The following is a 13104-nucleotide window of genomic DNA, read 5'->3' as shown; positions in this document are numbered from 1 at the left end:
CTTGGATTTACACTGGGGGTTACCTTGCACTTGTCCTTTTTGAACCTCCTGAGCTTCACAAGTAACAATGTGGAGATAGGAATTTGTTCTTTCTCTGTGATGTTCCTCACCTTCCCCTGCCTCTATCCCTTGACTTGAACTACAAGGATGTTTTCTGGCATGCCAGACAAAAGGGGAATGAAATTATCTGTACCAAGGGGAAGGGATTCACTGCTTTCTGTGCCTTTTACTTCTTTAGCCATAGGAACTCCAGTTCCCCTGCATTCATTGGGAAGGGTCCATGAGCTGCCTTCAATTGAATAACACATTTCCTGCTCTCTGCAAATTAAACTCTGGGCTTACTTTTGTAAATATCTAGGTCTGTCTCACCGCATCAAATTCCTTGCTTCTGTTTTTCAGAGTCTCTTTGTCTTCTTGTTTCCATTTTAACAGGAAATCCTGTTTGTTAATGCAAAGCCTCCATTAATTGTCTGGAGTTCCTTCTGTGCTTACTTACACTCTTTTTCTACAAGTGTCTAGTGACTGCCTGTCTTTTTACTTAGGAACAAGATAATTTCTTTTGGAGACAAAGCTTGGAATATCTTCATAGCACATCAATTATAGATCTGTGTTCATATGCAGAGCAATGGCAGATGATACTCTTTAAAATTAGGAGCTCTTGTCATGAACTGAAGATATCTTGAAGTGCTTCATTTATCATGGTCAAGGTGAGGACTGTAGAATTAAAAGAACAATCTTTGATGCTCATTCTGTAACAGGAAGGTGGGGTAGAAGTTGGTTATTTACTCAGATGTCCTAAAATGGTTTGGGATGAGGCTTTGGGATTTTCCCTGAATGAGCAAGCTGCTGAGATGCACAGCCTGTTTCCAAGGGGACAAACATGTTTTTGAGAAGACACTAGACAAGAGAAGTCAAACAAATTATGATCCCCAACCAGCAAGGTCAAACATGTCCATGCTATCCTCACATTGCCCTTTTTCCTACCTGGGAGAAGCCCTTTTCATTCTAGTCCTTTAAACACTCCTCAATGTTTCATCAGTGATACCTATGGAAAGCATATTATTTCTGTCCATGACTGTCTCTTGGTTTCACATCATCTCCACAATCCAGATGGACCAAATAGTAAACATTGCAAAGCTTTATTCAGCAGAAGTTAGTAACACACAGAATCGTGGAATTGTCAGGGTTGGAAGGGACCTCAAGGCTCATCCAGTTCCAACCCTCCTGCCATGGGCAGGGACACTTCACACTACAGCAGGTTGCTCACAGCCACCTCCAGCCTGGCCTTAAAATCTTCCAGGCATGAGGCTTCCACCACCTCCCTGGGCACTCTACAAGATGAGAAAGGAAGATGCAGGGTGTACATATTTATTTTTTTCACAATATGGTATCTTATTAGGTTAGCTCCTTCCTGCAATCCCAGATGTCTCCCAGGCCTTAGAGTAGGGCTAAAGTAAGTCAAAACTGTCTCCCACCATGGAGAAAACTGACCCACATATCTCATGATGTTCTCTGTGGTTATTCTTTCTGATTATTTATGTGCTATTACAGCTTGGATAACTCAAAAGCAAGATGCCTTGAGGGCTCTCCAGTAGACAGGGGTATTTGACAACTTAGTGGTTTTTCTGTACTTACTTGTGCTAAATGAATTTGTCCCAGGGCCTGGTTCCTTCAGTGCCTGTAGACCATTTCTCCATGGCTCATAGAAAGGCTGCCCCACTTGCTTGCCACCAGGCACTCCATACAGGACTATAAAATCACAGACTGGGTTGGAATTAGCAATCACCCAGTCCAACCCCCTGCAGTCACCAGGGACATCTGCAACTAGAGCAGGTTGCTCACAGCCCCAGACAACCTCACCTGGATTCTACCTCTTTTCTGGGCAGCCTGGGCCACTGATCTCACCACCACATTCGCAGTCAATCATTTCTTCCTTCTCTCCACTCTCAATCTCCCTCTTTTAGTTTCCAACCATTGCCCTTTGTCATGTCACAACTGGCCCTGCTGAAAACTCTGTCCCCAGCTTTCTTCTAGGTCCCTTGAAGCACTGCAAGGCCACCAGAAGGTCTCCCTAGAGCCTTCTCTTCTGCAGGCTGCCCAAGCCCAACTCTCTCAGCCTGGAGCCTCCCAGCAGAGCCCTTCCAGCCCTGCCAGCATTGCTGTGGCCTCCTCTGGCCCTGCTCCAGCAGCTCCCTGTCTGTGCTGTGCTGAGCACTCCAGAGCTGCCCCAGCACTGCAGGGGGGGTCTCAGCAGAGCACAGCAGAGGGGCAGAATCCCCTCCCTGCCCCTGCTGCCCACACTGCTGGGGATCAGCCCAGCACAGGGCTGGCTCTGGACTGGCAGCACTCAGTGCCGGCTCATGGCCAGCTCTGCACACCCAGCACCCCCAAGGCCTTCTGCACAGGGCTGCTCTCCAGCCCTGCATCCCCAGCATGGGGGTTTGTGGTATAGGTCAGAATACTGGGGCTATCCCCAACCCACATGTGGGACCTTACCCTTGGCCTTCTTTCACCTCATGAGGCTCACACAAGCTCACTTCTCCAGCCTTTCCAGCTCCCTCTGGATGGCATCTCATCCCTTATTCTTACTCTTTCTTCTGTAGCTCAGTGTAATTGTTTTATTTCCTATGAGGAACACAGCAGTGTTGCTCACATACACTAAGGTATGGGTTTGAATTTCAGTTGTCAGGTCTGAAAACAAAGATATATATTTAGAGCTTGCTATATAAAGAAGTTCTGTTTTGTTTTTTTTTTTTCTGCCTCATATGATTGTGGCATCCGTGCAGGCGTTACAAAATTCTATTGTTTTAGGAGTATTTGCATGACATGGTTAGGGTGTTTAGAGCTTATATTTAATTCTTTAAAGTGGAGAACAATAGTGCAATTTGGCATCTCTGTGAGAGATGAGTGCAGGAATGGCACGGAGTGGTGCTGAATTGTTTGAGAATGTTCATCATCACCATTTTTGATCCCTGAAACTGACTCTTGCCTTCCCATCCACCAGATAGTGTTTGTGTCATCCAGCTTGTTTGGAGTGTACTTCTGAACGAGGAGAGTGAGGAGAAAAGATTCAGAACAATCTGAATTTCTAATCTCCAAACACATGATGTGACAGCGCTCGAGTCATTCTCAGCACACAAAGGGAATACCAGGCTGGTAGGGGTTGGAAGAGATCTCAGGGGATCATCAAGTCCACACCCCCTGCTAAAGCAGGGGCACCCATAGCAGCGTGCCCAGCATCCCAAAGTCCAGCTGGGTTTTGGAAGCTACCTGGAAAAGGAAACTCCACAACCTCTCTGAGCAGCCTGCTCCAGGCCTCCAGCACCCTCACACCACAGAATGTTTTTTCTTTGTCTTCAAATGGAACCTCTTGGGTTCCAGTTTGTGCCCACTGCCCTTAGTCCTGCAGCTGAGCACGACTGAAAAGAGTATGGCCCCATCCTCTTGCCCCCCACACTTTGATATTGATCAACATTCAAGAAATTCCCTGTCCAGGCTAAACAGCCCCAGGGCTCAGCCTTTGAATTCAGGTAATTGAAGGTCTTTCCTTCTGAGAAGCTCATTAGTGATTTGGGTTGGGAGAAGCTCAATTCCTTTTTTTCTGTCACAGAACTCCATCTGACCTTCCTCTGTAAATGTCCACCGCTTGTCTCCCACTCTGAGACTCTCATTACACTGAGGATTATCTTGCCATTATCTTGGGTCACCTCTTTAATTCCTGCTACTTTCTTACTGCCCAAGGCTCCGGTTTTTGGTGAATTCTATATCTACATTTACTTAAAACTTCTCATTTCAATCAGTTATTTTGTAGAACTTGCACAAGCTGGTCTATTCTTTTCCCCCGCATAATTTTTGTCTTGTGATTTTTTTGGTGAACTGAGGATACAGTTGTTAAATGAGTTCCCATTATTGGTTGTTATGGGGTTGGTTTTTTTCTCTCCTTCCTTGTATCCATAGGCTTTGTGGAATTGGCTTTATGACAGTGTGAAGTTCACGTGTTGCTGCTTGGAGTTTTATTGTGTGTGCAAATAACACACAATCAAATTGCACTCAGGCAACCGTTCCTGTTTGGTCTGCAATCATCTCGGCACTGATCGAAGCTCAGCCTTGTGTGAAATTGAAAACTTCATCTCTGTAGAGGGAGTTAAGAATCCATCGAGTCGCAGAATCGCTGAATGTGTCAGGTTGGAAGGAACCTTTAGAGCTCATCCAGTCCAACCCCCCTGCAGTCACCAGGGACATCTGCAACCAAATCAGGTTGCTCCCAGCCCTAGACAACCTCACCTGGAATGGTGCCAGGGATGGGACATCTTCCACCTCCCTGGGCAGCCTGGGACAGGCTCTCACCACCCTCAGTCTCAAATATTTTGTCCTTCTCTCCACTCCCAATCTCCCTATTTTAGTTTCAAACCGTCACCCCTTGGCCTGTCACAACGGGCCCTGACAAAAACTCTGTCCCCAGCTTTCTTAGAGGTCTCTACAAGGCCACCAGAAGGTCTCCCTGGAGCCTTCTCTTCTGCAGGCTGCCCAAGCCCAACTCTCTCAGCCTGGAGCCTCCCAGCAGAGCCCTTCCAGCCCTGCCAGCATTGCTGTGGCCTCCTCTGGCCCTGCTCCAGCAGGTCCCTGTCTGTGCTGTGCTGAGCACTCCAGAGCTGCCCCAGCACTGCAGGGGGGGTCTCAGCAGAGCACAGCAGAATCCCCTGCCTTGACCTGATGGCCACGAATTCCTAAAAATCAGAATCATAAGACCTTGAGATTGTTGTTCAGCCTTGAGCCTTCCTTGTTGGCAGAGCTCATCCATGGTGTGATCTGAAGATCTCTAATGGCTGCCAGCTGTTGTTTCATTTTGCTGTTATCCCAACCTATCATTTTGCTCAGTAAACATTGTTCTATAATTACTTCTGTGAGATACAGATGGAGGTAGCAATGACCAAAGTTTTGAACATCATTTTTTATTACTTTGAAATGTCCATATTGAGAGAGATTAAAGGGTCTGTCTGCCTCCATAGCCTGTCTGAGAGTTGATGGAGAAGAATGGAATAGAGAGGAGAAGCACTGTGGCAGAAAAATCCATATTCTTGTCAACTTGTGTGGGCTGCCCTGTGTGACAACATTGCATGTTTATTTTTTGTTTAATTCAATCTCAACTTGATTGTTAGTCTAGCAAAGCTAAGCACTATGAGGGAAAAGCCTGGGATCATCTTAATTCCCACCTCTGGACGAACTGGCACTCATCTCATGCTTTGTTATGGGGAGAGGAACAACTTTGTGGTAAAGCTAGATGATGTTCAGGGTCCCTTCCAACCTAAACCATTCTATGAATCTCTGAAAACATTTTTCCTGTTTTAAATTCATACCTTTAAAATCAAATTAACACCCAAAACCTTGCAGACAGCGAGGATGTGACTGGTGCAGTGTCCTTTAGAAGGCAGTGTTTGTCAGGGATAAAATATTTTTTAGGAGCTAAATTTCATGCAAATCTTGTTTGAGGATTGTTAAATTAAAGTAAATGATGTTTGTCAGGCTGGTTTTCAGGGGCAGAGTTACAGGCATAATAATAAGTTAATTAATTGGTGGTGAAGCTTTAGACCATTTCAGTAGGCAACACTACTTCCTCTCAACACCCCAATTCCATCATTAAGCAAAACCTCTGGCCTTAAGTTTTTCTGTTTTGTTGCAGTGTCTCTGTGGAGCTCTTTGAGCTTGGTTTAAGTACAGTTTTGGTTGTAAGGGCCTTTTAGCACCAAGCCCAATTGTTAACCCAGCACTGCCAAGCCACCACTAAGCCATGGCCCTCAGCACCACAACTACACAGGTTTGAAACCTCTCCAGGGATGGGGACTCCAGCACTGCCATAGGCAGCCTCAGCCAGGTCTTGACAACACTTTGGGGGAAGAAATTTTTCAGCTAAACTTCCCCTGGCACAACTTAAGGCCATTTTCTCTCATGCTATCACCTGTTCCTTTGGAGAAGAGACCAAACCCCACCTGGCTTCATGCTCCTTTCCAGTCTCCTCCAGGCTGAACCTCAGGTCCCTCAGCTGCTCCTCACAAGATCTGTGCTGTAGACACTTCAACATTTTTGTTGCTCTTCTCTGGACATGCTCCAGCATCTCAATGTCCTCCCTTGGCATAAGGGGTCCAAAGCTGAACCTGGGATTGGAGGTGCAGCCTCACCAGTGCCCAGCACAGGGGTGCAATCCCTACCCTGCTCCTGCTGGCCACACCTTTGATGATCCAGGCCAGGATTCTGGTGGCCTTCTTGGCCACCTGAGCACACCCTGGCTCATCTTCAGCTGCTGCCACCAGCACCCCCAGGTCTTTTTCTGCTGGTCAGTTGCCAGCCACTCTGCCCCAAGTCTGCAGTGTTGCAGGGGATTGTCGTGATCCAAGGGCAGGACCCAGCACTTGGCCTTGTTGAACCTCATCCCAGTGGCCTCAGTCCATTGATCCAGGCTGGCCAGATCCCACTGTAGAGCCTCCTAACCCTCAAGCAGATCAACACTCCCACCCAACTTGGTGCCATCTGCAAACTTACTGAGGGTGCCCTTGATCCCCTTGTCCAGATCATTAATAAAGATGTCAAACAGAACTGGTCCCAGCACTGAGCCCTGGGGTTTAAGATGTAAAATTGCTGCCTATGCATCCCTGCTCTCCTCCAAGGGGTGTTTTTTGGAGCTGGATTTATGAAAAAGAGAATTGTGTTGATTTTTTTTTAACCTGGGTTTTGGTGTTCTGGGCATTTGTCCCACCTAGTTGTGTCTCATCACCATTGCAAGGTTGATGAGATGTGACAGGAAAGCAAAACTTTGCAAGGTGCCAAAGACAGCATGCCCCCTGACTGCTGCTTTGGAGACACAAATCAGCCACCAAGAGCTTACTTATGCCATAAGCAAGCACTGCAGTTCAGTGAGTTACACTTAATTTAAAAATAAAGGAAAATATTTGAGGAAGCAGAAACAGGGTATAAAAAAAACAGCCTTCCATCCTTTTCCGTGCTCCTTCTTTTACCCAGCTCTCTACATTTCTGCCAGAAAAAGCAAAGTTGCTCTTTGCTCTTTCAATTCCATGCAAAATACCAGATCTTTGTGCATTTTCCTCTTTGCATGTATGGATTAAACCAGCTTCTCAAACTCCTGATCCCACACCTTCAGTTATATTTAAATTTTCTTGGTAGCCAAAATGCTTTATGTGCTTTGGAGAAGAATCTACTAGTTGAAAATCCTTTTTACTCCAAATTCATCCTTTTTATTCCAAATTCTTCCTTTTTGTGAAATGATCCCCTGAAGCAGGCAGACGGCAGATCTAACCTTTTCTTGCTGCACCTCCCTGTAAGCATCACCAAGTTGGTTGGAACTGAGTGTTCTATCTCCACAGCACTAGATGGTGCTGATGACAGTGTCTCTGAAGGCTGAGGCTTCAAAGATAGCTGTGGTGTGAAAAGTGGTGCTGTTGTTTCAGACCAAGGCAAATTGTGATCTGAAAAAAACAATTTCCATCTGAGAGTACAGACTAACTGTGGAAGGGGAAAAGATGAAGCCTCTGCTGCACAGAATCCAAGACTGGTAATGGGTTGGAAGGGGCCTCTGGAGGTCATCTAGTCCAACCCCCCTGCTCAAGCAGGGCACCCACAGCAGCTTGCCCAGCAGCACAAGGACCAGGTGAGGTTGGAATCCCTCCAGAGAAGGAGACTCCACAACCTCTCTGGACAGCCTGCTCCAGCCCCCCAGCATCCTCACAACAAAGAAGTTTCTCCTCCTCTTCAGATGGAACCTCCTGGGTTCCACTTTGTGCCCATTGCCCCTTGGCCTGTCCCTGGGCACCACTGACAAAAGTGTGGCCCCAGCTTCTTGCTCCCCATCCTTTCTCTCTTGCTGAGCATTGCTCAGATCCCCTCTGGAGCTGCTCTTCTCCAGGCTCAACAGCCCCAGGGGCTCTCAGCCTTTGCTCCTCACAGAGATGCTCCAAGGCCCCTCAGCATCTTTGTAGCCTCTACTGTACTCTCTCCAGTAGTTCCCTGTCTCTCTTGAACTGGGGAGCCCAGAACTGGACGCAGTCCTGCAGATGTGGCCTCACTAATGTGTCTTACTTCTGTGCTGCTTCTTTTTTAACATGGAATGTTCTAGTGGCTTTGACTGATAGCATTGAATTAGTGTTTGGTTGGCATTTGGGCTCAGAATTGACATGTTTTGTCCAGGCTCTATTGGATAGAATAAAAGAGAAAGATAAGATTCCAGTTTTCATGTCTCTTCCTGAAAATACCAAATCCAGTTGTGATTATCACAGTATCAGTGTCCTGCTGGGGCCATGGTACTGACCCTGGTTTCAGCTGTGCCATCTTCAGCCCATTCCTCATTCTGGCAGATTCTGGCTGAGCCTTGGGTATGGTGCAACCTTCTTGAGGGCTCTCATCTGGCTTAGTTAGATGTCCTGTGTGCAGCAAAGGTTCTCTTTAGAAAGAAGGTGTTGATCTGTTGTGAAAATATCTGGCTGAAGAGGTGTTGGGAGATGGTTTTAGGGAATTTATGGAATTGGCTCTTAGGAAGTAAGAGTTAGACATGAGAAGCATAACTAATTCCTGGTGGTGAAGTGCTAGAAAAGCTTTTCCCTGAGGCTCTTGACTAGCATTGAGGGGGCAGGCTCTGATACTCTGAGGCACCTACTCCTACTATCTGTGAAACACATCAATGACATATTTTAATTAAAAAATAAAGTAAATTTAAGAGAACTTCTTCAAATGCTGAGCATCATTTCCTGAGGTAGGAAAGCTTTCAAAGCTCTGAAGCTGTTCTCTAGTTCTAAAACTTAGAGGATCTCTAGGAGATAAAACTGAGGTGGTATTTTGCCACTTAATTTTTTATTTACTAAACCAACTTAAACATTTTGTAACTGACTCTGGTGAGCAAGGAGCCTGCCAGTGTTCCTCATCCCAAGTGTAACCCCCTCCAAGAGCAGCATGCTCAGGGTACGGTGAATTTTGTTGGTGCTTATTTGTCAAGGCAGGCATTTTACCCTCTAAGAACCAACACTGTCATCTAAGGAAAGCCTGAGGAGTCCTGTAATGCTCCAGACAGATGCCAGAAGAACCTTTGTAAATATATCATAGAATCACAGCATGGTTGGGGTTGGAAGGGACCTCTGGAGCTCATCCAGTCCACCTCACCCTGCTCAAGCAGGGCACCCATAGCAGCTTGTCCAGCAGCACAATGTCCAGGGAGGGTCGGAAGCTCTCCTGACAAGGAGACTCCACAACCTGTCTGGGCAGCCTGCTCCAGGCCTCCAGCACTCCCATAGACATACATGACCTATGGAAAGATGAAGAGTAAGGAAAGGGAGCTGCAAACCACGTTTGAGTTATCCAGTGGTTTTACAGATTTATCTGACTGCTTGAAACTGCTGAGCACGAGCTGGTGACCTTTGTCCAATGCTTCCACTTCTCATCTCTTCTTCTACCACTGGAGTCAAGTTACATTCTCTTTATATATCAGATTATGCTATTGCCATGACTTTTTTCCAAAGAGCATGAGAAAAATGTTTCTTTATCTGCATGTACCTCTGATTTCACAGGTTGTTTGTAAAGCCAGGGTAATGCTTTTTTGCTTGAATGAAGCTAAATACACTTTTAAAGAGCATTTTCTAGTAAAATGCAAATCTCAGCCTCCAAATACCCAAAGCTCCTGACATATACTTGGATTCTTCCTGGTGTTCCAGTCAATACTACACAAGACGCTTAAAGGCATATCTCAGTATATTGCATGAGGTGTTGCACTTAAAAAATGTCTTTGAGCAATCAGATCCTGGTTAGGAGGTCCAATGGCTGTGTACCATCCCTTCTGTAACAGTTTGACTGGTAAGAACTGCTTGTCCAGTTCTGGGCTCCCCAGTTTAAGGGAGACAGGGAACTACTGGAGAGAGTCCAGTGGAGGCTACAAAGATGCTGAGGGGCCCTGGAGCATCTCTGTGAGGAGCAAAGGCTGAGAGCCCCTGGGGATCTGAGCCCCTGGAGAAGAGCAGCCCCAGAGGGGATCTGAGCAATGCTCAGCAAGAGAGAAAGGCTGGGGGGGGGCAAGAGGCTGGGGCCAGGCTCTGCTCAGTGGTGTCCAGGGACAGGCCAAGGGGCAAGGGGTGCAAAAGGGAACCCAGGAGGTTCCATGTGAGCAGGAGGAGAAAGTTGTTTGTTGTGAGGGTGGTGGAAGGCTGGAGCAGGCTGCCCAGACAGGTTGTGGAGTGTCCTTGTGTGGAGAGCCTCCACCCCCCCCTGGTCCTTGTGCTGCTGGGCTGCTTCCTGTGAGTGTCCCTGCTTGAGCAGGGGAATTGGACTGGATGATCTCCAGAGGTCCCTTCCAACTCCCACCATGCTGTGACTCTGTGTAACTTAACCATGAAATTATGATGCTCTTCACATCATTTATTGTATAGAATCTTCCTAATTAAAATTCTGCTGCCTCTTATCCCAGATGTTAAATGAATAAACAAGTAAATTTTGTAACTATTGTGCGTTGCATTCCAAAAACCTCTTTATTCAAGCTTGTGCGTACAACATAACATCTCTTCTGTCTGGATAGTCTTCACTAGTTATTTCAGAATCCTATTGTGAATTCTAATCATTTTTCCCCCTCCTTTTTTATTCTGCAGTTTATTTTCTTTGCTGTCTAAAAAACACAACAAAGTGCTGGAGCAAGCCACACAGTCCTTGAGAGGTTCTCTGGGTTCAAACGACTCACCGCTTCCTGATTATGTGAGTATCTGACTGCATGTTTCAGTGGGTTTGCTTCAAAATAGAAGTGGCACATCCCTAAATCTGCAGAGATCTGTCAAAACACGAGGCAGCCAAGCAGCCACCAACACCAAAATACAGGAACCTGTGTGAGTGATGTTGTGTCTGAAACGTCTTTTCTTAAAAGCAAACACTACACTTACAAGTGGGAAAACAAAACCACAACTATTCATAGCAGTGAGGTTTATGTACCCTGGCAGCTTGCAATTACAGAATCACAGAATGCTAGAGCTTGGAAGGGACCTCTGGAGATGGAGTCCAACCCCCCTGCCAAGGCAGGTTCACCTAAAGAAGGTCACACAGGAACACATTCAGTCGGGTTTTGAATGTCTTCAGAGATGGAGACTCCACCACCTCTCTGGGCAGCCTGCTGCAGGGCTCTGTCACCCTCAAATTAGAGAAGTTCCTCCTTGTGTTTAAATGGGACTTCCCATGTGCCTGTTGCCTCCTTGTCCTGTCACTGGGCATTGCTGAAACAAGCCTGGTCCCGTCTTCCTGACACCCACTCTCCAAGTATTGATCAGCATCGACGAGATCCCCCTCAGGCTGCTCTTCTCCAGACTAAAAAGCCCAAATTCCTTCAGTCTTTCCCCACAAGAGAGAGTTTCCAGTCCCCTCAGCATTTTTGTAGCCCTTTTCTCTACCCTCTCCAGCAAGTCCCTGTCCTTCTTGAAGTGGAGAGCCCAGATCTGGACACAGTATTCCAGATGTGGCCTCAGTGGGACTGACTAAAGGAGGAGGAGAACATTCCTTGACCTGCTGGCCACATTCTTCTTGATTCACCCTGAGATGCCATTGGCCTTCTTGGCTACAAGGGCACATTGCTGGCTCTTGGCCATCCTGCTGTGCACTAGTGCTCCCAGGTCCTTTTCCCCAGAGCTGCTCTCCAGCCTCTACTGATACAGACATAGGTTTCTTATTTCAGCATGTTTAAACCATACAGTCAGAAATTGTGAAGAGCAGGGCTTTGGCACCCATCATATGTTAAAATGCCTAAAAATGGTTGAAAACAATTCCTAGTGGAGTCCTGAAGTCCTGGGGCAAATGAGTATGTTCTAAAGACATGCATACATAAAGCCCTCTTCAATTTGCTGAGCCAGTACCCACAAACAGGCAACAATTTTGTACTGTAATTTCATGGCTTTGTTGGAAAAATCTCTAGTTTTAGTACAAGAAAGGAGAAGTCTTCCAAGGACTACAATAATATCTTTGTACTGCTGAGGTGTCTTTGGTTTATACTCAGTTGAACTCTCACTGCAATACTGTCTAAAAGAAAGTTGATTTATCATTTCCAGCACTGCATTTATAAGTTTTTTCTGGACTTTTGATGAGGAAAATAACAACTCTTTTATTTTCAGTGCAAATGCATGTTCCAGGATGTACTTGCCTGAGACCTCGTGTATCATACTCCTCTAGCATTAAATATAATGCTAGCAATTAAATACAAAAATAGCTAATACATTTAAAAAAATAGCTAAAAAGATAACTTGAAACAATAATTTAATAATCATTTCAACTAACCAAGTTTCTTAAGATGCATCTTTTAGTTGTTCTTGGTGACATGTACCATACAAACCTGAGGCACTATGTAAATCAGAGACTCATGGGGTCACAGAATCATTGTGGTTGGAGGATACCTTCAAGGTCATGAAATCCAAATGTTAACCCAGCACTGCCTGATCACCACTAAACCATGACCCTCAGCACCACATCCATCTGGCTTTGAAATCCCTCCAGGAATGGAGATTCCACCACTGCCCTGGGCAGTCAGGTCTAGGCCTGCACAACCATTGTGTCCTCCTCTCCAACCTAAATGTCCCCTGGTGCAACTTGAGGCCATTTCCTCTTTTCTTATCACCTGTTTCTTGGGAGAACACTTGGGTTACACAGGAGACATGTGGGTTTGTAGAGCAAATGAGTCACCTGAAGGTTTATCCGGTGGATTCCTGCTGTCCTTCCATGCCCTAATTCACATGAAGCTCCTGACAATACCTATGGTTTTAGGGCTTCTGACTTCTCTCCCAGAAGTTGCTATTCTGACATCTAAATTTTGGAACTTGAAACATTTCACAGGTTCAGAGATTGCATCAGGTTGGAAGGGACCCTCCAAGGATCATCTTGTCCAATCCTTCTGCAGTCAGCAGGGACACATCCAACTAGATCAGGCTGCCCAGGGCCATATCAAGTCTGGTCTTGGCTGTCTCCAGGGACAGGAGACATCCCTGAGCAGCCTGTTCCAGTATTTCACCACTCTCATTGTGCAGAACTTCCTCCTGATGTCCAACCTACATCTGCCCTGCTCCAGTTTCAAACCACTGCCCCTTACTG

At 46.2% G+C, this 13104-nt stretch overlaps 1 protein-coding gene across 2 annotated transcripts in view; it reads left to right on the top strand.

The window, feature by feature from the left end:
• The window catches only part of DYM (dymeclin), a 248864-nt gene that overhangs the window by 140126 nt on the left and 95634 nt on the right, over positions 1-13104 (top strand). For both annotated transcript variants that reach the window (XM_054398246.1, XM_054398244.1), the window contains one exon: positions 10635-10737. In XM_054398246.1, the coding sequence (XP_054254221.1) occupies positions 10635-10737 (103 nt within the window). The remainder of the gene's footprint in view (positions 1-10634; positions 10738-13104) is intronic.

Source organism: Indicator indicator, chromosome Z (assembly GCF_027791375.1).
Source record: "Indicator indicator isolate 239-I01 chromosome Z, UM_Iind_1.1, whole genome shotgun sequence".
Lineage (NCBI taxonomy): Eukaryota > Metazoa > Chordata > Aves > Piciformes > Indicatoridae > Indicator > Indicator indicator.
Note: the sequence above shows the minus strand (reverse complement) of the source record. Positions and strands in the feature narration are given on the sequence as shown.